The 26,633-nt window shown below is 37.6% G+C and overlaps 1 protein-coding gene across 2 annotated transcripts in view; it reads right to left on the reverse strand.

The window, feature by feature from the left end:
- MUSK (muscle associated receptor tyrosine kinase) overlaps nt 1-26,633 on the reverse strand; it is a 131,967-nt gene that overhangs the window by 82,578 nt on the left and 22,756 nt on the right. For both annotated transcript variants that reach the window (XM_077966607.1, XM_077966608.1), the window contains exons 4-5: nt 24,200-24,327; nt 17,787-17,928 (exon numbers count right to left, since the gene is read on the reverse strand). In XM_077966607.1, the coding sequence (XP_077822733.1) occupies nt 17,787-17,928; nt 24,200-24,327 (270 nt within the window). The remainder of the gene's footprint in view (nt 1-17,786; nt 17,929-24,199; nt 24,328-26,633) is intronic.

The raw sequence follows: 26,633 nt of genomic DNA on the forward strand, positions 1-26,633 counted from the left end.
ACGACTACAAAGAACAAAATGGGTCAAATTGTTTTTATTTTTGACTTAAAAAAACACGTGGCCCAGGGGTGGTTGAAAAAGTAATCCTATTGAGGCTCTGTGATACTTTGTTTCTGAACAGATACTTCTTTTCACCTCTTATCATTAAAAGAAAACCTAGCAATAATGACAAACCTAAATAAATACCTGGTTTCTCTTTCCTGACTCTTGGTAGCTAAAGCAAAGAAACCCGATCCTGGTGTACTGCCACTGTTTACATTTCTGTCTGCTTTGAAGCAGGGCAATGCCTGAAGAGGTTCACCCACTGTGGCTCCATCTCTGAAGGAGTCAGAAGGCAAGCTCCTTTAGAAAACATAAACATCATCCTCAAATACAATGAGTCTCTTCTCCAGGACAAAATAAGGGCTGCCTGCCTCAATGATATGATTCCCTCCCATGGCTTGTGTTGGGAACATTTCTGTGGCCTTTGAGATGGTAACGTTTTTCTCACTTGTAAATATGGATGGTGAATGATGAGTATGAGCAAGAAATATTTACCATGTAAATCAGACGAGAGCTACACAAAGTTTCCTTGTTTTTGTTTCAGTCTTAGACGTATATAGAGCAACTGCACTTTTGTTAAACTGGTTCTGAAAATATATTAGAAGTTTAATCATCAGCCAATAAAATATGCGACTTCATTCCTGATTCACTTTTTTCTTCTTAAAGAAAGTTCATTTTCTGTTTTTGATGGGAGGAGATGCTAAATTGCTTAATCACCATGACAAAGAAGTATTTCTTAGTTTACCTTTTTGAAATGTTTTTATTTTGAAATAATTTTAGATTTACAAAGAGTTGCAAAGACAGTATAAAAGATTTTTTATAACTATAAAAGTTGCAAAGACAGTATAAAAGGTGAACATGTACTGTTCACCCAACTTCCCCTAATGCTAGCATCCTATATAGCCATGGTACTTTTATCAACATCTTAGTTTACTTTTAAATAACTTTTTTGATCTAAGCTCAGCAAGATGCCTGCACTCTGACATGCGTTAAACGAGCTGAGGTCTATTAAGAACAAGATTTTTGTTTTAGCTAACCGGAAATTTTAGTTGGAAAAATAAATAGAAGCCATAAATCTTAAATCATACCACAGTATCCTGGTTGCCTAAAGTGGCTTGGGTTGAGAACATTTCTGTGGGCTTTAAGATAGAATTCTGGATGCCAGATAAGGCCATATGCTTCCAAACCATAGGTTCCCACATTGTCAGGATGTTAGGTATCTACCCATTTAAAAATTATGTCTAAGAGAGGGCTAGCCACAGTGGCTCACACCTGTAATCCTAGCACTTTGGAAGACTGAGGCAGGTGGATCACTTGAATTCAGGAGCTTGAGAGCAGCCTGGACAACATGGTGAAGCCCCATCTCCACTAAAAATACAAGAATTAGCCAGGCATGGTGGTACATGCCTGTAATCCCAGCTACTCAGGAGGCTGAAGCATGAGAATTGCTTGAACTTGGGAGGCAGAGGGTGTAGTGAGCAGAGATTGTGCCACCGCACTTCAGCCTGGACGACAGAGAGAGACTCTGTCTCGAAAAAAAAAAAAAAATGCAAGAGGAGATACCAAAGAAGATGATCTCCATGTTAGCCTGTGAATCAAATCACAGTTTATTCTGTTTTTATAGCGCCACTAATACATACTGTCCCAAACTCTCTAATCCTTCTTTTACTCCCTGGTTATGAGTCAGTGTCAGGCTGTGCTTGCCTGGTAAATCTGAAATTTTTCCTCTATTTTCTTTTTCCTCCTTCAGTGTGATATGATCCTCACCAAGAGCTCCTCACTCTTCATCAATCAAAGCCCTGTTGGCCCTCACCTCTCTGAAGCTTTCCCTGACCTTTCCCTATCTCCTCTGTCTTGTGTGTATAACCCTACACAAAATTCTATCATTGTAACTATATTGCAATTTGCCTGTTTGCGTATCCATCTTCCTCACTGGATTTGAATACTTTTCAAGAAATAAACTACGCCTTATTTTTTCTCTGTATCCTTAAGAGTTACCTCATTGCATAGAACATAATAGGCCTTCCACAGATGGGTGAATTTGAAGCTATTCTAGCATTTATATCTTACTATTTGCAGATAAGCTTTCTCTTTGAATTGTTTAGATTCATCTGGGATAAAGACCTTCTAAGTAGAAAACCTGAAGTCAATGTTTTTCAAAATGTGGTTCATGGGTCACTGCATTAAGGATCATTTGGGGTGTTGTTAAAAAGCACTAACATAAACCTATCAAATATGAATAACTGGGGAATGCATCCTGAAGCTGTCAGTTAGTAAGATCTCCAGATGCTTCTGATGTGCACTGGCGTTTGAGAACCACTTGGAGAAGTTCCATGAATCCATCAACTTAGTTATTTCGTTCTCTTTCCACAGAGGTTTTAAGGAGGGTATAATTGATATGGCCATAAATTAAATGAATAACAATATATTAGGATCAGGGAGAAAACCTCTGGATGGTTTGGTGTAACAGATACTATGACTAAGCTTCAAACTGGATTCTAAGATACATGCCAGGCAGAGCAAAAAACAAAGTAAAAGAAAATTAAGTACACAGTACTTACTATAAGAAGGGATAAAATGTCAGTTTCTCAGGGGAAACCCTTCTCCCCCACCCAGGCACTAATTTTTTTTTTCAGAATAAGCATGAGTTAAAGGTTTTATTTAACTCATTCACAAGGAAACCAGTGAAGTGTTGTAACGAGGTGAAAGGAGAATCCCAAGGACAGACACATTTATAGATCGGGAATATTAAAATGACCGTGCAAACAGAGCCAAATTGGGTTTTTTGGTTGTTTTTCCACTGGACAGAATTCATTTGCGTGTCTATGGACAAGAACAATTTAGCATTGCTGCCAGTTATGTACAATTTATAAAGCTGTAAAACAGCTCCCACAGAATTGGAATAAGACAACACAGGTGTGCTCTAGAATGACAACACACAGTTTTCCATTTAAGCACAAAATTTTCCTTATAGTCTGCCCACTTTTGATTAAAAAGAACCTCAAAGATTCTTGGTGACAAACTGAGTATGGCCTTATTAGATTTAGCCTGGTTCTTTACACAGGTGCATTAAGAATGTTAACCATATCGGCCTTCTTGAAGTTTGTTCCACTGGAGGTCTCTATAAGAAATCTCAGCTTAATCTTCTACAAGTTTCTAGTAATTTGCTGTGCTGAGGCTAAGGATGTAAGTCCAAGGAAATCTCTCCATAAAATTTCATCTGCAGTGTCTATACATTTTGGCCTCATTCCTTTCTCCTTGAAATTTTCAAAACATCTCAAGGATCTTGGCCTGCCAGGAAAGTGACCCCCCCTTACCACCTGCGAGGATGGACCTTGTATAAATCCAGGTCAGTTTTCCTCGGAGACCTTTGCCAACACTGGCTCCATCAAGTCAACCTTAGTTCCTAAAAAGGGACTGATCAGGCACAGGCTATGGCTTCCCCAGGCTGGCAGGAAGCTCCTCTGCAGCCATTGTTCGCAGAGTTGCAGCCAGGCACTACATTTTTAAAGTGATTTCTCACTTGGGATTTACTTGGGAGCAGTGAGTGCCAGAATGGATCAATATTTTCAACAAGATTTTTGGCAAATATCTATTTCTGTAGTGAATAAAATATGATATAAGCTCAGGATACACACGAAGGCCACCTTCTCTTTTATGTTGTTGTACTATTTTTTTTTAAACAGATTGACTCCAAATAGCCTCTCTCCTATTAGCCATTAAAGGCATCTCTCTTTACACAGCTTCTTAGATAAGCTTCCCTTCATCACTTGTCACGGTGAAGCCACACCAAAGTTATAATCTCTAACAAGTAACAAGAATGCAGGTACAAAGCATTACTGATTGAAAGTAGATTTATGTTCTTTGGAGACCAGATGAGCAGTTGTTAATGTTGACATTCTATTTATGAAATTTGAGAAGCTTGACTAGCAGTATTCTCTGGATAGATGTCATCCAGCTTTATAACAATGTAAACAACAGACAATAATACCAACAGTAGCAAATACTTATCAAAGAGCTACTGCATGGACACTGTGAATATGCTATCTGAGTCCATTTTAAGAACCCCATGTTCTAGAAAATATTAGCCCCCATTTCACAAATGAGGAAATAGACTTGCAGTGGTCAAGTCAATTATCCTACCTCACATAACTGGTAAGCAGTGCAGTCAGGATTAACACCCAGGTCTGTCTGATACTAAAGCATGTGAACTCTGCAGAGTATTATCTACACAACACAAATATTAAAAAGAGGAAAGAATCGGAATAGGTAGTGGAACATGTCCTGGACTAGGAATAAGACACTCAAGTTCCTTTGCCAACCTGGGCAGAGTCACAATTTGTTTGGTCTCAAGTGTCTTTATCTATAAAATAAAAGATGTTTCTGGTCTCAAATTTATTTTTTAAAAATATTTTTTAATAAATATTTTTTGTAGAGAGGGGAATCTCACTATGTTTCCCAGGCTGGCCTCGAACTCCTGGCTTCAAGCAATCCTCCTGCCTCAGCCTCCCAAAGGGTTGGCATTCAGGTGTGAGCCACTGCCCCTAGTCTCAAATTTCTTTATCTACAAACTAAGGAATTGAACCATATGACTTTGGGGTCTCCTTGCAGATTTAAAGTTGGTTATTATTCTTTTGCTAGAACCACAATTAATACAAATAAACTATTTAAAATAAAAATTTAGTTTTTGCCATTGGACTTTATTGCTTCCACCTCAGAGATAAAGGTGACACATTGAAAAGGTAGCTATAATTGTCTGTACCAGTGTTTAAATCACTGCTTCTGTTGCACAGAAGTTATATTAGCTCTAGAACTAACATTGATCATTTCTATTTGGGTGTTTACTCTGTGTCAGTCACTCTTATAAAAGCTATAAATATATTATCTACTTCTACATTCTTCAATTTATGATGTAGATGGTATTATTAAACTAATTTTACCAGTGGGGAAACTGAAGCACAAAGAGACAAGTAATCTACTGGAAGTCACACATGTGACAGGTGGTAGAACCAGGATTTGGACTCAAGAAGTTTACCTGAGACTCTAGAGCCCATGCAGTTTTCTTGAGAGCCTACCACCCGTGTTATTAACCACTATATTAAGTCCTTTCCAAAAATAATGCCTTGTATAGCTTGTTATTCATGGAAATAAATATAGTAATTACAATGTCAGAGTCATATATTTGATATCTGAAGGAAATAACTGAATGTAAAATTATTTGAACTCCATATTGCCATAGAATTCTAATAGCTTTCCTTGATATCTTTGCATGAATCAAAATAGTCACATTTTAAAATTAAGCCCAGTGGAGGCATGGCCTTCTCTATCTCATGTTGCACCTGGAACATTGCTCCGTGCATCTTTGTTGGATGAACTAATGCACTAAAGAGAAAGAAATTTTCCCTTACTGTGTATGTATGCTTGAACTTACACATCTCATTTTAATATCTGAAAAATTACATTAAAAACTCACTCCAATTAGAGTATGCATATTTCAGGTCACAACAACTTTTCATTTCGAATAATATAATGTCAACATTATACTAAAGAATTTAATTATTTTGAAGTACATTTTCTTCAACACTATAATTTAAGAGGGCTTAACTATCTGTTGACTTGAAGCATTATGTGTTATCTATTCAGTGCTACCATTATTATACAAGTGACTTTTTCTTAGAGAAATGTAGTGACAACTGTTCAACCAAAGGACCGCTTAACCATTCTTCTCTGAAAGCCTTATAGAACTTTTTTGAGGAAACCATACCATAATATACCATAATATCCCCTAAAGTCAAAATCAATGGGTCAAGCTCCTCTTTTAGAACATGCATCCTCTTAAATCATGCAGATTTAATTTTCCCCATGATAGCCTCCAGGGATATCAGAGGTTTGTGATTTTTTCTTTTGTTTGGTTTTTAAATGCACAATGTACTCATGACAGCAAATCAAACCTGTTAGTGGCATCAAACAAGTAGGATTGATGCCGGGAACAGGACCACTGCAAATTTTATTAAAACTGCAATCACTGAGAGCACAGCACACGGTGGGGTTTTAAATACCTCTCTCTGTGGCATTTGTGATATTAAGAGCTGCAGCATAAACAAAGGAAAAAGCAAATCAAATGTGGTATAAACATTACATGATTGCTTCCACTTTTGTAGATGCAACAAGTAAATTTGATCTCTAGGAAAGAAGACAGCCAGAAGTCTAAAATTTTGAAGACAATGCTGATCTTTTATAGTTACATCTATTGACATCTGCTTCTGTGACAAGATAGATAGATAAATAGATAGATAGAGATTATTATTTATTTTCATCTTTCGGAATTCTACTTGTCTTACCCATTTCATATGTCTGCAAAAATATCTTCAGATAAAAGCTTCTGAATAGATTTTGTTGGCCTTAAGGGTACATAGTGCAGCCTTCCAGACTGCAAAGAAATTGGGCTGGCAGCGCTCAGGTGTCCTGACAAGTGATGGAGACTCATGCACTGAAGACACTTAAATTCTCCATATGACTTGCATTCCCTTGTCACTCCCCAAAATGCCTCTCCGTGTTTTGACAGGAGGCTGCTTTTCAAAGTCCTGAGGAAATAAGGATGCATTTAAACATTAGGGAACCCTACAATGACCCTGTACCTAGAAGGACTCTGTTCTTTTTGTTCTGCTTCTAGACCCTGCCTGGCTCTTATTTGCAGTTTTGTATTTGTGCCAGGACACCTCTTCCCACCAGCAATTGCCGACTGACAGTCCTCTCTTGATTCCAGCTTCTGCCCAATGTTTTCCTTAATGGCTTAAAGCTTCAAGGGTAAACAAGATAATAATAGAAAATGCAATCAACAAGAGCTTGATACACTCCAGCATCCATCTATTTTAATTTGGGTCTCAAGTACTCCACATTCAGCCAGTTTCTATACACAAAGCAGTATTTATCTGAATGTGATAGTCACAGAATGTAGTAAGAGCCACATTCAGCCTCAAATAAATAAGTGCATTTTTAAAAGTCATAGTTAAGGCAAAGAATGTGAGGGGAAAAAAGAAAATTAGATATTTGTAAATTGTAAATGAGTCTTTTGCAATGATTAAAAAACTTATAACAAAGACACCCCCCAGCTATAAAAAACAATAATTATGTTATCACCTTAAAAGATTTGATTTCTATGGTCTGGTATTTTATTTTATTTTATTTTATTTTATTTTATTTTATTTTATTTTATTTTACTTTATTGTAGAGATGAGTTTTTGCCATGTCACCCAGGCTTGACTCCAACTCCTGGATTCAAGTGATTCACCCACCTTGGCCTTCCAATGTATTGGGATTATAGGCATGAGGCCCTGCACTGGTCAGAGGAACTAATATTCTTTCTCTCTCTCTCTCTCTCTCTCTCTTTCTTTGAGACAGGGTCTCACTCTGTCGCCCAGGCTGGAGTTCAGTGGCTCCATCTCAGCTCACTGCAACCTCCGCCTCCCAGGCTCAAGCAGTTCTCCTGCCTCAGCCTCCCGAGTAGCTGGGATTACGGGTGTCCACCACCATGCCTGGCTAATTTTTGTATTTTAAGTAGAGCCATGGCTTCACCATGTTGCCCAGGCTGGTCTTCAACTCCTGGCCTCGAGTGATCCACCTACCTCGACCTCCCAAAGTGCCGGGATTACAGGTGTGAGCCACTATGGTTGGCCCTCTGGTCTAGCATTTTAAAGGGAGCATATGCCACTGGTCAAAACAGGGAAGTAAAATCAGAATTTCAAAAGTTGTCCCAAGCAATCATGATAGCAAACCCTCATTGAAAATTCCAGCCCTGCCATTCAAATCAGCATGTTCCAGTGCCATATCCCTCTGCCCCTGAGTATCTGTCTTCCTGGCCTTTAGAGGTACTCAGGAGAAAATAATTTCAGATATATAAAAAAAATATAGATCACTCTTTGACTACACACCATACCTAAAGCAGAATGTGAAGTGGATTAGAAAAGCAGACAAAACTGTCTCTTAAAAGAGAATTTCCTCTATATGGCCCTGAAAAGTCACTTAGTCTCTATTTCAACCTAATAAAATGAATAGGCAGCAAATAAAAGGTTTTGAGGGAAAAAGGCTAGCTGGAATCATCCCACTGAAAATAATGCTTTCATTTCTATGAGGAACTAATAAAATTATTTCAAGCAGAAGGAAAATTTCTAGTTAAAAATTAAGCTTTATGAGCCAAGATGGCTGATTTATTTTTGTTTTATCACTGTATATTCATTCTCATATTTGGGGACAGCTAAGGAATGATCTTAGCTGGAGGGCAGAAGCCACAAACTGGGTGTGAATGCCTTTAGCACCTGTAAGACAAATTTCAATTTCAGAGATTTTAAAATATGCAACAAAGAAACTAAAATTGTGATTATAAGGGATTAATGACTGACATGCAACCCAGATATGCCAAAATATGAAAAAATGAACATCTTAGAATGCATGAAATATGATATGTAGATTTCTCTGGTGACATCAGACAATAAGATGTTCCCTGGTCACATCCTGCCATGAATCCTCTCCTAGAGCCCTGTGGCACACAGGGGCCTGAGACAGGGCTTAACCTTCCTAGAAGAGCCTCCACAGTTGTAAGATTGAAAACTTTTTTCTACATGCCAGATGACTGTGGCATCTGGGAAACAACAGACGCTTCCCTGTCAATGTTAAATCAGTATACCTAAATAGTTATTACCTAGCGGTGCTTCCCTTTCCTGTAGGAGCTTACCTTTGTTTTACTTTTCCCTTTATGCTGTAAGTCAGTAACACCCAACAAAGTGTGGAAAATGTTCACCGAGAAATCAGAATCCTAACAAAACTTTTGTGCTGGATCCTCCAAACCATTCCAGACTATAAAATCATAAATTTCAGGTTTCCACCTATACGTAGAAAAGAAGAGTCAGCTGGGTGGAGACTTCATAAGCGGCTGCTGTTCTCTGACCCCCTTGACTTCCTCTATCTAGGTAGCTCTGCCAACTTCCTCTTGTAGGTCTCAAGCTTAGCAGCTTTAAGGATTGATTCCTTCCCAAAGGAAATGGTATGTTCCACATCCTGTTCATCAGGACCTCTGTTGCGGGAAGTCAGGGACCCCAAACGGAGGGACCAGCTGGAACCACGGCAAAAGAACATACATTGTGAAGATTTCATGGACATTTATCAGTTCCCAAAATTAATACTTATATAATTTCTTACACCCATCTTACTTTAATCTCTTAATCCCATCATCTTCATAAACTGAGGATGTATGTCACCTCAGGACCCTTTGATGATTGCATTAACTGTACAAATTGATTGTAAAATATATGTGTTTGAACAATATGAAATCAGTGCACCCTGAAAAAGGACAGAATAACTCAATTTTCAGGGAACAAGGAAAGATAACTATAAGGTCTGACTGCCTGCGGGTTCGGGCAGATAGAGACATATTATTCTGCTCGCAGAAAACCTATAGACAGATGTGTGAGTACGAGAAATATCACTGAATTCTTTTCGCAGCAAGGAATAGCCCTGGGGAAGGAATGCATTCCTGGGGGTAGGTCTATAGATGGCTGCTCTGGGAGTGTCTGTCTCATGCGGTTGAGATAGGGACTGAAATACGCCCTGGTCTCCTGCAGTACCCTCAGGCTTACTAGGATTGGGAAATTCCAGCCTGGTACATTCTAGTTAGACCAGTTGTCTGCTCTCGAACCCTGTTTCCTGTTAAGATATTTATCAAAACAATGTGTGCACAGTGGGACATAGATGCTCATCAGTAATTCTAATTTTGTCTTGCCTTGTGTTCTTTATTGCCCTTGAAGCATGTGATCCTTATGACCTACTCTCTGTTTGTACACCTCCTCCCCTTTTAAAATCCCTAATTAAAACTTGCTGGGTTTGTGGCTCAGGGTCACCATCACGGTCCTACCAATATGTGATGATACCCCCAGAGGCCCAGCTGTAAAATTTCTCTCTTTGTACTTTCTTTTTATTTCTCAGACTGGCTGACACTTAGGGAAAATAGAAAAGAATCTATGTTGAAATATTGGGGGCTGGTTCTCCTGATAGACTTTCACCTTCAAAATTCTTCAGCCAATATCCAAGTGTTGTGAAAACCTAATCAACATAGGAATCAATTGCCTTTGACAAAATTTTCCCATCTCTGAGTTTGTCCTGGAGCACAATGGAGCAACAGAACTGCAAAAATATCAAACTAATGAACAAAAAGGTTCATGTTACTTTATCAAAATAGTGTAATATTTGGAAGAAGTGTTTTTTTCCCAAAGCATAAATGCATGTATTAATTCTTCCTAATTATAAAGATCTCTTTATAAAGATGCAAAAAGTATAGACCTACATAAAGTGTAAAATAGAAGTTACACCCATATAATTTTCTTTCTTTTTTTTCTCACACTGTTGCTGGGGCTGGAGTGCAGTGGCACAATCTCTGCTCACTGCAACCTCTGCCTCCCAGGTTCGAGTGATTTTCCTGCCTTAGCTTCCCAAGTAGCTGAAATTACAGGTGCTCACCACCACACCCAGCTAATTTTTTGTATTTTCAGTAGAGATAGGGTTTCACCATGTTGGCCAGGCTGGTCTCGAACTCCTAACCTCATGATTCACCTACCTCAACCTCCCAAAGTGCTGGGATTACAGGTGTGAGCCACCATGCCCAGCACCCCTATATAATTTTCTATGCAGAGATGACGATTTAAGAGTTTGATATACATGTACTCTAAAATATAATAATAAGATATACTGTTCTTTAACTTCCTTTTTCACTTATGAACATATTATATTGGTAATGAATTAATATTCCAAAGCATTTAGAACAGTATCTTGCACATGGTAAGCACTATACAAGTACTTATTAAATACATGAAATAAATAATAAAACAGCAAATAATTATGTAGTATACACTATGTGTCTATATTAACTATTTAATAATCAAGCATCCTAAGAGGTAGGTTCTGCTTTTATCTCTATTTTAGAGAAGAGAAAGCTGAGGCTCAGAGATGGAAAGCAGATCCAAGTCACATATATGGTAATTTTAGAAGTTAATGTATATAAATACATCTCATTCTTTTTAATGGCTGATGGAATTTCATCACGTATTTAGTTGGTCTCCTATTGATGCAAATTTAAGTTCTTTACAACTTTTTACTAAGCAGCTTTGTGACAAATAATCTTGAACATATACTTGTGCAAATATCCCTTTAGATAAATTTTCAGAAGTTAAATTGCTGAGACAAATCTATACATATTTTAAAGTTTGATTTTTATTTTTTGTAAACCTCCACGGGGCTTTACCAAATTGTAAGGATAGATGAAAGTGATAGTTTCCCCACACTCTATTGTTATCCTAATTGTTGTCCTTTATAAGTAATCTGTCTTCAATATTTTAAGATAATATCTTTGTCTTTGATGTTTCATTATGATTAGACTGGGTGTGAAATGTTTATTTCTCTGCTCTTCACTTTTACCGATTGGGACTTGGTGTGCTTCATGTACTTGAAGATTTAAGTCTTTCATCAATGCTGGAAAGTTCTTAGTCACCATGTTTTGGAGTATTGCCTCTCATATTTTCTGTATTTTCTCTTTCTGTAATATATCTTTTATCATTTCTTAAATTCAATTTCATCTTTTCCATCCTTTCAAACTCTTTCTGTATTGAATTCTAAATTCTGAAGAGCTGATTTCTAATGGGTGAATTATCTCTTTATGTCTATCTAATATACTATTACTCATCCATTGAATTTTAATTTTAATTGTATTTTGTATTTGTTAAAATTATATTTAATTATTTTTCAAAACTGCCTGTCTTCCTATTTATTATTTATTATTATTATTATTTTAGACAAAGTCTCACTCTGTTGCCCAGGCTGGAGTGTAGTGGCACAATCTTGGCTCACTGCAACCTCTGCCTCCTGGGTTTAAGAGATCCTTTTGTCTCAGCCTTCTGAGTAGCTGGGATTACAGGTGTGCACCACCATGCCGGGCTAATTTTTGTATTTTTAGTAGAGATGGGGTTTCACAATGTTGGCCAGGCTGGTCTTGGACTCCTGACCTCAAGTAATCTGCCTGGCTTAGCTTCCCAAATTTCTGGGATTACAGGCATGAGCCACTGTGCCTGGCCCTAATGTATTTTCAGCTTTTCTTATTCCTCCTTTTGTATTTTTAATTGCTTTAAGCATACTTATTTTATAGTTTCTATGATGTTATTTGGTTAACTGAATTTTCTTTGTATATTACGTTGGATAACACTCACTCGAGGTAGGTTGTTTTCCGTAGGTGTGACAATTTCGCATTGTGAACTCATCCTCAGTGAAATGCCTGTGTAACCTGGGTAAAGTGCTTCTTCTTTGAACTTTTTTTTCTTGTTAAATTTTTGGCCTGGAACCAATGTTTTGTGTGTATGTGGGTTTTTTGGCCTGGAACCAATGTTTTGTGTATATGTAGGTTTTGTTGTTGTTGTTTTGCTTTTTTGTTTTTTTGAGACAGGGTCTCACTCTGTTGACCAGGCTGAAGTACAGTGACATGATCTTGGCTTACTGCAGCCTCCACCTCCTGAGCTCAAGCCATCCTCCCACTTCAGGCTCCCAAGTAGCTGAGACTACAGGCATGTGCCACCACACCTGGCTAATTTTTGTATTTTTTGTAGAGACGGAGTTTTGCCATGTTGCCCAGGTTGGTCTCCAGTGCTCAAGCCATCAGCCTCCCAAAGTGCTGTGATTACAGGGGTGAGCCACTGTGCCCAGCCTGAAACCAGTTTGTATGTTCATTTTTCCAGCTGAGAATTCCCAGGCAGTGCTGACGGTATTAAGTCAATATCAAGCCTATGAAAGCTATAGTCCTAGGTGTTGAATATTCACTCCTAAGAAGACCTGGTTTTTTTCTTCCTCACGACTAAAGACAGACAAGCCATTTTGTTGTGTTTTTGTGCCTGTAGATGGAATTTCTAGCCCATCTTTCTACTTTTGTGGTTCTCAGCTTTATACAAGGGTCTGAATGCTAACCTCCATTTCACATGGGCCACAACCCTGTCTCCTGCCCGTTTAAGGGTTTTCAAACTAATCCCTTTTAATGGTCTTCAAACCAATCTCCTAGTTTATAGAGATGAGCACCTGTCCCATTACCTTTAGAACAACAAGAAACCAGCCCATTGAGTTTACAGTTTTTGCAGTTCCTGTGCATTTTGAGCTTCCAGAGATTTACATTTTATTCTTACGAGTTATACAACTAGCCCAGCATTTCTGGGTGTTTGTAGTAGAAAGATTTTCATATTTTCTTGTCTGTCATATTGCTGGAGCTATAGTGTTTAATCCTGGCTCAAATCTGAGAATATTTCATATTTGGATATTAAATCATAGGTGTGGCTGGGCATGGTAGCTCGTGCCTGTAATCCCAACATTTTGGGAGACCGAGGCTGGAGGATTGCTTGAGGAGTTTGAGACCAACCTGGGCAACATAGCAAGACCCTCTATAAAATAAAATAAAATACCTGGGCACAGTGGTGCACACTTGTAGCCCCAGCAAATCAAGAAGCTGAGGTGGGAGAATAACTTAAGCCTAGGAATTTGAGGCTACAGTAAGCTATGATTGTGCCGTTGCACTCCAACCTGAGCAACAGAATGAGACTTTGTCTCAAAACAAACAAGGAAGGAAGGAAGGAAGGAAGGAAGGAAGGAAGGAAGGAAGGAAGGAAGGAAGGAAGGAAGGAAGGAAGGGAGGGAGGGAGGGAGGGAGGGAGGGAGGGAGGGAGGGAGGGAGAGAGGGTGGGAGGGAGGGAGGGAGGGAGGGATTATAGGTGTATTTGGTACCTAAAGATTCCATGATTCATTGCTTCAATCTCTCTTTTGCAATAGTCTTAAATCCTTTGCCCTATTTTCCTTCCTGACAAAACCCCAACACTTATGTCTTGCCTTTGAATTTAGCTTTCTGCAATTTTCTGAACTTACAGCTGTATAGCAGAGCAACACTGGAGGAAAAACCCTGCAACCATGCAGATTGATGCCACTCCATATTCATGGTCCTGCTCTCTACTAAAACTTTAATGCTGCCCTACCTTCCTGGTTTACTTTGTGAGTCATCTCTCCCATCCCACAGCTATTTTAGAACTCACCTCATCCCCACCCCCTTCCCTGACCCTTTAACAAAAGTGTTTTCAACAGATAACCCTAATTTCTCCTTCCTAGAAGAAATAGAGACCATAAGAACAGAATTTTCTGAAATTCCATCCACCAAACTTATGAACTAATTTATACTGAAAACAGCTCCCTTCTTCTTTCTTCCTAATACGAGGACATGCTGTCTTCCTGTCTAAGGAGAGTGACCATGTAATTTATCGTGGAAGCTTAGATACTTCTGAAAGTAAAAGAGAGACTCTATTAATAATGATTCCAGGACAACAGGTGTAAACCAGAACTGTCTTGGGAAAACTGGAACATGTGGTCACCCTCTGTATACAGTTTATCATTCTACTTGGCCCCCAAATACAACCCTTGTGCATTTTCCAGCACCACATTCCCTTGAATATTTTCTTATGTATGTTCGAATTTTCCTTCTCTCTGAGCTCAGTCTCATTAATATTTTAACATTTAATTTTTTTACATTTCAATCTTTTTCAAAGAGAAATCTTGCAATGCAACATGATCTACACACCAAACATAGCTCCAGCTACTGCTCCCTTTTTTGGCTCCTCCCCTTTGTCTGAAAAATTTATCGAAAAATTTGTCAATACCTCCTGTCTCTTTTTTTTCAGCTCCCAACCTCTTCATTTGCAGAATTCTGGCTTTTCCCCTCGTTTTCGTCTAGACACTTCTCTTGACAATGTCACATAGGACTATCTCATTTTTTAATAGAACAGACAGTAGTCAGCCTTACTCAAATTCTTAGACATAGCTATCTGTGCAGCCTTGTGTAAGTTAGCTATCCTCTCTATTCCTCTGTTTCCTAAAATGGCAGAATATAGGGCCCTTGTTACAGACTTTTAGTGAGGATTAAACAAGATACTCCACATAAAACATTTAGCCTCAATGGAACCTTTTAAAATGTTAGCCTTCCCATTGGACATCCTTTCAAAAAGACATCCATGCTGCACCGTGCTTGAGTTAGATGGTTCCATCAATAATTCTGTATGTCACTGGTTGAACATTTTAAGGCAAGACCAAAGTATAGGATACCTTTACATTTCCATTGCAGAGATCCAGCAGTCTGAGAATGGCAACCTAGAAAGGGAGCTTTACTTCTGTGTGGTAGGGTGTTTCTTTCACATTTGTTACAGCAAAGATTTAGTTACCACATTGTACTCAATCCATGGCCTGGTATGTTTATCTTTATTAGAGGTTATCAATGACAAAACCATATCTTTTCCTGTATGCCCATCTGGGTTAAGTGTAGCCCAGCATCAAATGGCACCATAGAGTTCTGATTCGATATAGCCATTACATAACTAATTTGCAGGGTTACGACTTGATACATACATATGCTCGTCTGCCCCAACTGACCATGGCCCTGCCTCATCATCTTCAGTCCTCATCATTGCCAAACTAGCAGGCATCTGCATGTACTTTTGAGGTTTTTCCAGTCATTTCTCAGTTGCTTTTTTTTAAAACTTGTTCTGAGTTGTATGTTGAGGTAGCCCTACCTCTAAGTAGGTTACGTCTACATTATATCTTATGAAAATACCTCAACTATTTCTTCAAGTGGAAGTCAACATTTCAGAGCTTTCAGAGCCAAAGCAAGTTTATTACAATTTTATATTTTAATCATAAAAAGTATAGTAGATTCCATTTATTAAATGCTTATTATGTACCAGCAATTGTGCTAAGCATGTCACATATTTTGGCTATTTTAATAGTGACTAAGATGAAGGTAGAAATAGACATGTGTGCTAACATCATATTAACTACAGTTAGAGTAACTTTAAATGATATTATGAGCTCTCAGTACTAGCAAATTTAATACAGTCTCTAGCATATCTTAACTTTTAAAGCACTAAGCATGACCATTTAAAGGTTATGAAAAAAGAGGCAGTATTCAGTGCTACTGACAGGCATGATACAAAATTAAATGGTAACACAAAACCAGACTGTATAATAACTCCAACTAATGGAGTTCGGTGATGATTTTCTCTAGGTCCAAGGTAAAGCAAGTTGTTTTAATACCTATGAAGCTAGTGACCTAAATGATCAGTATTAAATATGATAATACAGAAGTCTTATTTTTAATATCTTAAAGATAAAGACTCTTTGTGGTATTTTATACAAATAGATAGCATTAATTCTGCATCATTCCTTAGACAGAACAAGAAAACACTGGATGTAGGCAGACAGATATTCAGTGAGTCTGAATGCGTGTTTGGGTGGGTTTGTAGGTTTATTTAGTTTTCACTGAATAAATCACATCAACTGGTTGTTGAATACTGAGCTTTAAACAGCACTGATTATTTAGAAGATACTAAATTACAGCAACTTGCTGAAAATGTGTTTTTATATTCTGACAGCAACTATTCCCACCAACCTCATTATTTTCCATGAGGAATTAATGAACGTTTTATGAGCAATTGGTCCAATGACATAATAAAGATGTTACCTCAATTAGAGGCAAATGTGGGAAACGAGATCATTAAAGATGTGGCAGGAATGTCCATCAAGGAAATAAAAATAATCTTAAAGGGGTTAATAGAAAACTATATGAGTGAGAAGGAAATATGCAGAAAAGGATAGATTTTGGCCTAAGGAAAGTAGGATAGAATCAAAGCAAAATATGGAGAACTCTTCAAGTCTTTTCCTGATTGAACTGTAATTTGTGCCAGTATGTGATGCTCTAACACTTATCAATCAGATAAGAGAAAAGCAGAAAAATAGATGATAATTCTTATAACCAACATTTATTGAGGGTGCACAAAGGACCAGATGCTCTGCTAAACACTATCAACATCTAACTTCATTAAATAGAGCAAACCCCACTTAATAGGTGAGAAAGCTAGGAGCCAAAGATGTTAATTCTCTGGCATACAACAGGAAGAGCTAGGAAGGGTGTGTACTCAATTTACTCACCTAATAGAGGTGTGCTGGTAGTTCTTCTTTTTAAGCAAAATGTGGTGCAATTTTAGGTCAGGAAGGACCTGACTGACAAGTGAATAGAACACCTAGACCTATTTGGATTCTGATTTCTCAGTGAAGACCTTTCACACCAAGTTATTGAATTAGCTGATTAAAAAATATTTTTAGAAAGAGAAGAAAAACTATTTTGACAACATAACTCATAGAACTGAGATTATTTTTGGCTTTACGATTTGAGTTACTGTTTTATTTTTTTTTCAAGCTTTGTGATAGAATACTATCTGAAAATAGCTACATTTTCCCCCTTATCACATCTTTTTAAAGTTGCTCTGTATGATGAAAAAGATTAAAATTGTTGTGCCCAAGTTTGTAAATGAGGGAAGAATTGTCCAAACCAGGAAGACATTCTAAAATGGATTTCTGTTATTTTACTGTTATAGTAAATTTAGTCTGTTTGGTAAAAATTACCAGTGATTGTAAGTAATCAATGGAATATGACCTTTTATACTAGTGAAAATTTCTTTCTTTTTCAGTTTTCCTATTCTGTTATCATAGGCTTGACCTTATGGCCTAATATCTGGAACAACTGAGGGAACTGGGCTGCCCACATCTATTCTCTCCCAAGTCCAAGTGCAGCCTTCACAGTAGAGAGTGAGGCCCCTGGTCACACTGTGAGTGGAACAAATGCAGCTCCTTACCCTCAACTTCCAGCTTCACCACTTTTGAATATGCTGTCCCAAGGCTGTTTTTTGCCACACATCGATACTGTCCTGCATCTTCCTTTTGTACGTTATGAATCCTCAAGCTCCCAGATTCAAGAACTGCAGTTCGGGAATTTTCCTGCCAGAGATAGGGACGTGAATTCAAAAATGTTTAAGGGTCTATCAAGGATGCATTTGCCAAATATCATCAACTTATTGTCATCACTATTATCATCAAAGATATCACTTTGACCTTTATTGGGCACTTATTATATAAAACATACAATATTAAATGAAATAGTGCAGGAGTACCTAAGTTAATCTTCACCAGGGTCCTATGAGGTATAGTTTATTTTTATTTTCTTTCATCACATGAGTATATATGTAAAGGCTTATTTTACTTCCCTAAAGTCACTGCTAAATCTGATTAAAAGCATTGCTTTTAGAAGGGGTAAATATTGCAGAAGGGGGTGGTGAGGCATACAAAACTACATACTGGGTATAATGTACAGCACTTGGGTGATAGATGCACTAAAATCTCAGACTTGGCCACTATAACAGTTCATCCGTGTAACCCAAAACCACTAGTACCCCAAAAACTATTGAAATAAAAATAAATAAATGCATTACTTTTAACTATCAAGTTTACCTTGCACCCTAGATGGTGTCTTTAGAAGAGTACATGTCCTTTGAAATACTAGAAAATTTCACACAAAATATTAAAATTACTCCTTAGAGTTTAAATATTACATCTGTCTTTTCTGTTTTGGACCCTAAATTCAGTAACATAAGTACAACCACCCTTGTTTGTCATTGTAGGAAATGCACCAAGATTTATAACAAAAGGAAAGCCAGATAATTAGATAATCATTAAAAATTAGCAATATTTATTTTATTTTAAATAAAGCAGAGCTGAATAATTTTATACCTTAGTTCAATTAATTGACATATGGTGACACCTTTGCATTCCCCATAAAATACACTATGCATTGTTAAATGAGAAACATAGTCTGTGATCTTTTAGGTGATACAAAGATGGAAAGACAATAATGATGCCATATAACAATTTATCAATAAATGTGGGGAGAAGATACAGAGGCAGTACAAAATAAGCATATAGATAATAACTTTTTTTTTTGAAATGGAGTCTCATTCTATTGCCCAGGCTAGAGTGCAGGGTGCGATCTTGCAAACTCTGCCTCTCAGGTTCAAGTGAATCTTCTGCCTCAGCCTCCTGAATAGCTGGGATTATAGGCACGCACCACCACATCCAGCTAATTTTTGTATTTTTAGTAGAGACAGGATTTCACCATGTTGGCCAGGCTGGTCTTGAAGTCCCGACCTCAGGTGATCCGCCTGCCTTGGCATCCTGAAGTGCTGGAATTACAGGTGTGACTCAGGAGGGATTTGCCAAGGTATTTGTGTATGAATCTTGAGTCTTTTCGCCTAACTTCTCTCCAGAGCTCTCATTTCTTTTCTTACGAACCTTGTCTCCATCCCTCCTTCCAGAAATTGTCAGTTCTAAAGCCTGGGTTTTAGTGTCTCTTTTTCATCCCCTATGTCTCAGATTCAACATTAAAAAAATAAATGACATAACCAGTCAACAAACACAAGTGATTCCAGGTTTGCTTTTGCATTGCCTCCTTTTCTATCTTTTTTTTTAAATGTAAACTATAAATTTAATGATAATGTATCAATATTAGTTCATTGGTTGTAACTCATATACCCTACTAATGCATTATTTTTTCTTATTATTATACTTTAAGTTCTAGGTTACATGCACACAACGTGCAGGTTTGTTACATATGTATACGTGTGCCATATTGGTGTGTGCCCCATTAACTCGTCATTTACATTAGGTATATCTCCTAATGCTAACCCTCTCCCCTTTCCCTCTCCCCCTCCCCACAATAGGCCCCGGTGTCCAAGTGATCTCATTGTTCAGTTCCCACCTATGAGTGAGAACATGCGATGTTTGGTTTTCTGTTCTTGGCGATAGTTTGCTGAGAATGATGGATTCCAGTTGCATCCATGTCTCTACAAAGGACATGAACTCATCCTTTTTTATGACTGCATAGTATTCCATGGTGTATATGTGCCACATTTTCTTAATCCAGTCTGTCACTGATGGACATTTGGGTCGACTCCAAGTCTTTGCTATTGTGAATAGTGCTGCAATAAACATGTGTGCATATGTCTTTATAGCAGCATGATTTATAATCCTTTGGGCATATACCCAGTAATGGGATGGCTGGGTCATATGGTATTTCTAGTTCTAGATCCTTGAGGAATTGCCACACTGTTTTCCACAATGGTTGAACTAGTTTACACTCCCACCAACAGTCTAAAAGTGTGCCTATTTCTCCACATCCTCTCCAGCACCTGTTGTTTCCTGATTTTTTAATGATTGCCATTCTAACTGGCGTGAGATGGTATCTCATTGTAGTTTTGATTTGCATTTCTCTGATGGCGAGTGATGATGAGCATTTTTTCATGTGTCTGTTGGCTGTATGAATGTCTTCTTTTGAGAAGTGTCTGTTCATATCCTTTGCCCACTTTTTGATGAGGTTGTTTGTTTTTTTCTTGTAAATTTGTTTGAGTTCTTTGTAGGTTCTGGATATTAGCACTTTGTCAGATGAATAGATTGCAAAATTTTTCTCCCATTCTGTAGGTTGCCTGTTCACTCTGATGGTAGTTTCTTTTGCTGTGCAGAAGCTCTTTAGTTTAATTAGATCCCATTGGTCAATTTTGGCTTTTGTTGCCATTGCTTTTGGTGTTTTAGACATGAAGTCCTTGCCCATGCCTATGTCCTGAATGGTATTACCTAGGTTTTCTTCTAGGGTTTTTATGGTTTTAGGTCTAACATTTAAGTCTCTAATCCATCTTGAATTAATTTTCGTATAAGGAGTAAGGAAAGGATCCAGTTTCAGCTTTCTCCTTATGGCTAGCCAATTTTCCCAGCACCATTTATTAAATAGGGAATCCTTTGCCCATTTCTTGTTTTTCTCAGGTTTGTCAAAGATCAGATGGCTGTAGATGTGTGGTATTATTTCTGAGGGCTCTGTTCTGTTCCATTGGTCTATATCTCTGTTTTGGTACCAGTACCATGCTGTTTTGGTTACGGTAGCCTTGCAGTATAGTTTGAAGTCAGGTAGCACGATGCCTCCAGCTTTGTTCTTTTGGCTTAGGATTGCCTTGGCAATGCGGGGTCCTTTTTGGTTCCATATGAACTTTAAAGCAGTTTTTTGCAATTCTGTGAAGAAAGTCATTGGTAGCTTAATGGGGATGGCATTGAATCTATAAATTGCTTTGGTCAGTATGGCCATTTTCACAATATTGATTCTTCCTATCCATGAGCATGGTAGCATGGTATGTTCTTCCATTTGTTTGTGTCCTCTTTTATTTCACTGAGCAGTGGTTTGTAGTTCTCCTTGAAGAGGTCCTTTACATCCCTTGTAAGTTGGATTCCTAGGTATTTTATTCTCTTTGATGCTATTGTGAATGGGAGTTCATTCATGATTTGGCTCTCTGTCTGTCTGTTACTGGTATATAAGAATGCTTGTGATTTTTGCACATTAATTTTGTATCCTGAGACTTTGCTGAAGTTGCTTATCAGCTTAAGGAGATTTTGGGCTGAGACAATAGGGTTTTCTAAATATACAGTCATGTCATCTGTAAACAGGGAGGGTTTGAATTTTTTTTTTCCTAACTGAATACCCTTGATTTCTTTCTCTTGCCTGATTGCTCTAGCCAGAACTTCCAACACTATGTTGAATAGGAGTGGTGAGAGAGGGCATCCCTGTCTTGTGCCAGTTTTCAAAGGGAATGCTTCCAGTTTTTGCCCATTCAGTATGATATTGGCTGCAGGTTTATCATAAATAGCTCTTATTATTTTGAGATACGTTCCATCAATACTGAATTTATTGAGAGTTTTTAGCATGAAGGGCTTTTGAATTTTGTCAAAGGCCTTTTCTGCATCTATTGAGATAATCATGTGGTTTTTGTCTTTTTGTCTTTGGTTCTGTTTATATGCTGGATTACGTTTATATCCTTTTTGTCTTTGGTTCTCTTTATGTGCTGGATTATGTTTATTGATTTGCGTAAGTTGAATGAGCCTTCCATCCCAGGATGAAGCCCACTTGATCATGGTGGATAAGCTTTTTGATGTGCTGCTGGATTCAGTTTGCCAGTATTTTATTGAGGATTTTTGCATCGATGTTCATTGGGGATATTGGTCTAAAATTCTCTTTTTTTTGTTGTGTCTCTGCCAAGCTTTGGTATCAGGATGATGTTGGCCTCATAAAATGAGTTAGGGAGGATTCCCTCTTTTTCTGTTGATTGGAATCATTTCTGAAGGAATGCTACCAGCTCTCCTTTTACCTCTGGTAGAATTCGACTGTGAATCCATCTGGTCCTGGACTTTTTTTGGTTGGTAGGCTATTAATTATTGCCTCAATTTCAGAGCCTGCTATTGGTCTATTCAGGGATTCCACTCCTTCCTGATTTAGTCTTGGGAGAGTGTAAGTGTCCAGGAAATTATCCATTTCTTCCAGGTTTTCTAGTTTATTTGCGTAGAGGTGTTTATAGTATTCTCTGATGGTAGTTTGTATTTCTGTGGGGTCGGTGGTGATATCCCCTTTAACATTTTTTATTGTGTCTGTTTGATTTTTCTCTCTTTTCTTCTTTATTAGTCTTGCTAGTGGTCTATCAATTTTGTTGCTTTTTTCAAAAAACCAGCTCCTGGATTCATTGATTTTTTTGGAGGGTTTTTGTGTCTCTATCTCCTTCAGTTCTGCTCTGATCTTAGTTATTTCTTGCCTTCTGCTAGCTTTTGAATGTGTTTGCTCTTGCTTCTCTAGTTCTTTTAATTGTGATGTTAGGGTATCAATTTTAGATCTTTCCAGCTTTCTCTTGTGGGCATTTAGTGCTATAAATTTCCCTCTACACACTGCTTTAAATGTGTCCCAGAGATTCTGGTATGTTGTGTCTTTGTTCTCATTGGTTTCAAAGAACATCTTTATTTCTGCCTTCATTTTGTTATGTACCCAGTAGTCATTCAGGAGCAGGTTGTTCAGTTTCCATGTAGTTAAGTGGTTTTGATTGAGTTTCTTAGTCCTGAGTTCTAGTTTGATTGCACTGTGGTCTGAGAGACAGTTTGTTATAATTTCTGTTCTTGTACATTTGCTGAGGAGTGCTTTACTTCCAATTATGTGGTCAATTTTGGAATAAGTGTGATGTGGTGCTGAGAAGAATGTATATTCTGTTGATTTGGGGTGGAGAGTTCTGTAGATGTCTATTAGGTCCACTTGCTGCAGAGATGAGTTCAATTCCTGGATATCCTTGTTAACTTTCTGTCTCGTTGATCTGTCTAATGTTGACAGTGGGGTTTTAAAGTCTCCCATTATTATTGTATGGGAGTCTAAGTCTCTTTGTAAGTCTCTAAGGACTTTCTTTATGAATCTGGTTGCTCCTGTATTGGGTGCATATATATTTAGGATAGTTAGCTCTTCCTGATGAATTGATCCCTTTACCATTATGTAATGACCTTCTTTGTCTCTTTTGATCTTTGATGGTTTAAAGTCTGTTTTATCAGAGGCTAGGATTGCAACCCCTGCTTTTTTTTGTTTTCCATTTGCTTGGTAGATCTTCCTCCATCCCTTTATTTTGGGCCCATGTGTGTCTCTGCATGTGAGATGGGTCTCCTAAATACAGCAAACTGATGGGTCTTGACTCTTTATCCAGTTTGCCAGTCTGTGTCTTTTAATTGGACCATTTAATCCATTTACATTTAAGGTTAATATTGTTATGTGTGAACTTGATCCTGTCATTATGATATTAGCTGATTATTTTGTTCGTTAGTTGATGCAGTTTCTTCCTAGCATCGATGGACTTTACATTTTGGCATATTTTTTACAATGGCTGGTACCGGTTGTTCCTTTCCATGTTTAGTGCTTCCTTCAGGGTCTGTTGTAGGGCAGGCCTGGTGGTGACAAAATCTCTAAGCATTTGCTTGTCTGTAAAGGATTTTATTTCTCCTTCAGTGATGAAGCTTAGTTTGGCTGGATATGAAATTCTGGGTTGAAAATTCTTTTCTTTAAGAATGTTGAATATTGGCCCCCAATCCCTTCTGGCTTGTAGAGTTTCTGGCGAGAGATCTGCTGTTAGTCTGATGAGCTTCCCTTTGTTCTATCTTTAACATTATTGGTTCCTATTTCTTTTTTTTCCTAGTCAGACCCAAATGAAATGCCATACAGTTTGCATATATGCAAACAGAAATATTTACAATTGGTTAAAATGTACATGGAAACTATTTTATATCAGAAGTTTGTAAGTGTGTAACTGAGTATGTAAAGAAATGTTATATTTTAAAATACATTTTATATACATGTTTTAATATCATAACCACTTACCCTGAGAGGGCTGTCTCCCTTTATCCAAGACACTGATGGTTTGGGATTACCCATTGTAGTACATGGTAGGACTGCTTTTAATCCCTCTATTATTTTCACATTTATGGGAGGACGAGTTATTTTAGGTTCTAAAAAGAAATGAAAATTAAAAATAAATAAGGCAATATGGCTTTATTAAACCTAGAGTTTCTAACTTTCAATTTACTTCTAAATATCTGTTTTAAGAATCATTTGAGGTATGTTACATTAAAAAATTCACCAAATGCTAAGACAGTTTTCTTCAGTAGATATCAAACAGAAATCAGTTTAGAAACACTTGGTTGTCTCTGCTTTATTAGAATCTTACTAGAAAAACACAAATTTATGAAAAATATTAAGAGTGTGAAGTTACCATAGTAGTCTTCATTTTAAAAGATAGTTAATAAAAGCCAATTAACATAGGCTGTCACCATAGCAATTTGACATTATTTAACTCATACTGATAGACATAAAACATTTAAAAAGAAAATTTTGATATAACTATATTCTTATATAGTTATAAATTATGACCTATTTTCCCTTTTGCTTCCATCTTAATTTGACTATTAAATTTGATGATTATTAATTAAATACATTCATTCTCTAGAAAGTAAACCAGATATTATTATATTAACAATCAGAAGAAATTCTCTCATACAATTTGGGGGGGACTCAATTCTGTAAAGCAAACATGTAATTTACTGTTCAAACACTCTTAATCTTTCAGAAGAAATAGTTTACACCAGTTAATTTTTATTCTGAAATATGAAACTTTCAAAGAATGTTATTAAATCTCATATACAAAAGAATTGATAAGTTCAGGATGCCAGTTATTTTAGTACTATTCATAAAATAGTTACAACTACATTTATGTCCTTAGGAATTTTATGCTACAGATACAGAGGGGGTCTTGGCAAGAAAGACTACTGAGAAATGGATACATTTTATTTCTTGCAGGACATGTGCCATAACCAATTTGTTGTTTTGACAAAGGAAAGCATAAAATAAGGACTTTTTTTCCTTCTAATTCAATGAGAGGGAGAGGAGTGGGGGCTTTGATGTTGTTGGTAGTAAGAGGTATTTGCAAAGCCTTCATGATCTGTTGGTTTTTTATTTATTTATTTTTATTATTTTTTTATTTTTTTGAGATGGAGTCTGGCTGTGTCACCCAGGCTGGAGTGCAGTGGCAAAATCTCAGCCCACTGCAAGCTCCGCCTCCTGGGTTCACGCCATTCTCCTGCCTCAGCTTCCTGAGTAGCTGTGACAGGAGGCACCCACCACCCATGCCCGGCTAATTTGTTGGTTTGTTTTTTATTTTTTTTGTATTTTTAGTTGAGACGGGGTTTCACCCTGTTAGTCAGGATGATCTCGATCTCCTGACCTCGTGATCTGCCCACCTCGGCCTCCCAAAGTGCTGGCATTCCTGTTGGTTTTTAATCTAAGCATTTACTGCCATTTAGAGTTGCTGTGGCCCTGTGTTATACAAAAATACAAGGAAGACTTTAAAATATAGGAAAATAACAATTTTATTACTTTGCCTGCTATCTATAGCATACAACTCTCCTAATAAAGTGTAAATACCTACATTTAGATACAGTACTGGCCAGATTCCTCAATTGTGAGTTGTATTGTCATACAGTTGCTGGGAAAAACTTAGCTTAGCACTTGATATTCCTATGACAGTCAAATAAAGTGGTATCTGTGCCTTCCATGGGTTCCCTGAACAAGATCTATATGGTACACCTGAGGCACAGATAATGTCTTAGGTAAAGACCTTTGGTTAAAGCAAAAAACTCCTATCTTCTCAGTGACATGACATGATGTCTTGGTCATCTGTTAGGTGAGGGGTGAGGAATTCCCTTTTGGGAAATTGAATATAAAGTCAACTAGGACGGACTAGAGTATTGATGCATAGCCATGGATCCCCACTGTAAGGGAACATGATTCAGGGTGGAGTCATAAGTACTGACCAATAAGAACTGGTCACCTTAAAGCAGAGTGCTGGAAGTATCCTGCTGTGCCAGCATTGAGACTTCAGCTGATGGACCATAAGGAATTTAGGGGACGGAGCTCTTCAGGGGAGGCTTAAGAGAGCTGGAGTAGTGATAGGGGTTGGGGGATCTTGGGAGCCTTACAAAACAGGTCTTCCCAAGAAGTATGGAAGCATTCCAAAATTTTAGCAATTGGAATGGCCACACTGGTGTATATCCACATGAATGGATGAGATCTCCAAAAGGAGAGGTTGGAAAAAACAAGACAAGAAAAGGGGATTTAGTATAGAACCCAAATAAAGAATATTTGGGCCAGAGAGAATATGTAAAACATTCAAAAGAAAGGTAGTGTCACAAAGTAAGGAAATACTTGAATGTGTTTCATCTTCAGAATCAAGTCTTCATTATTTAGCAAATGAGAGCAT

The sequence above is a fragment of the Macaca mulatta genome, chromosome 15 (assembly GCF_049350105.2).
Source record: "Macaca mulatta isolate MMU2019108-1 chromosome 15, T2T-MMU8v2.0, whole genome shotgun sequence".
Taxonomy (NCBI): Eukaryota; Metazoa; Chordata; class Mammalia; order Primates; family Cercopithecidae; genus Macaca; species Macaca mulatta.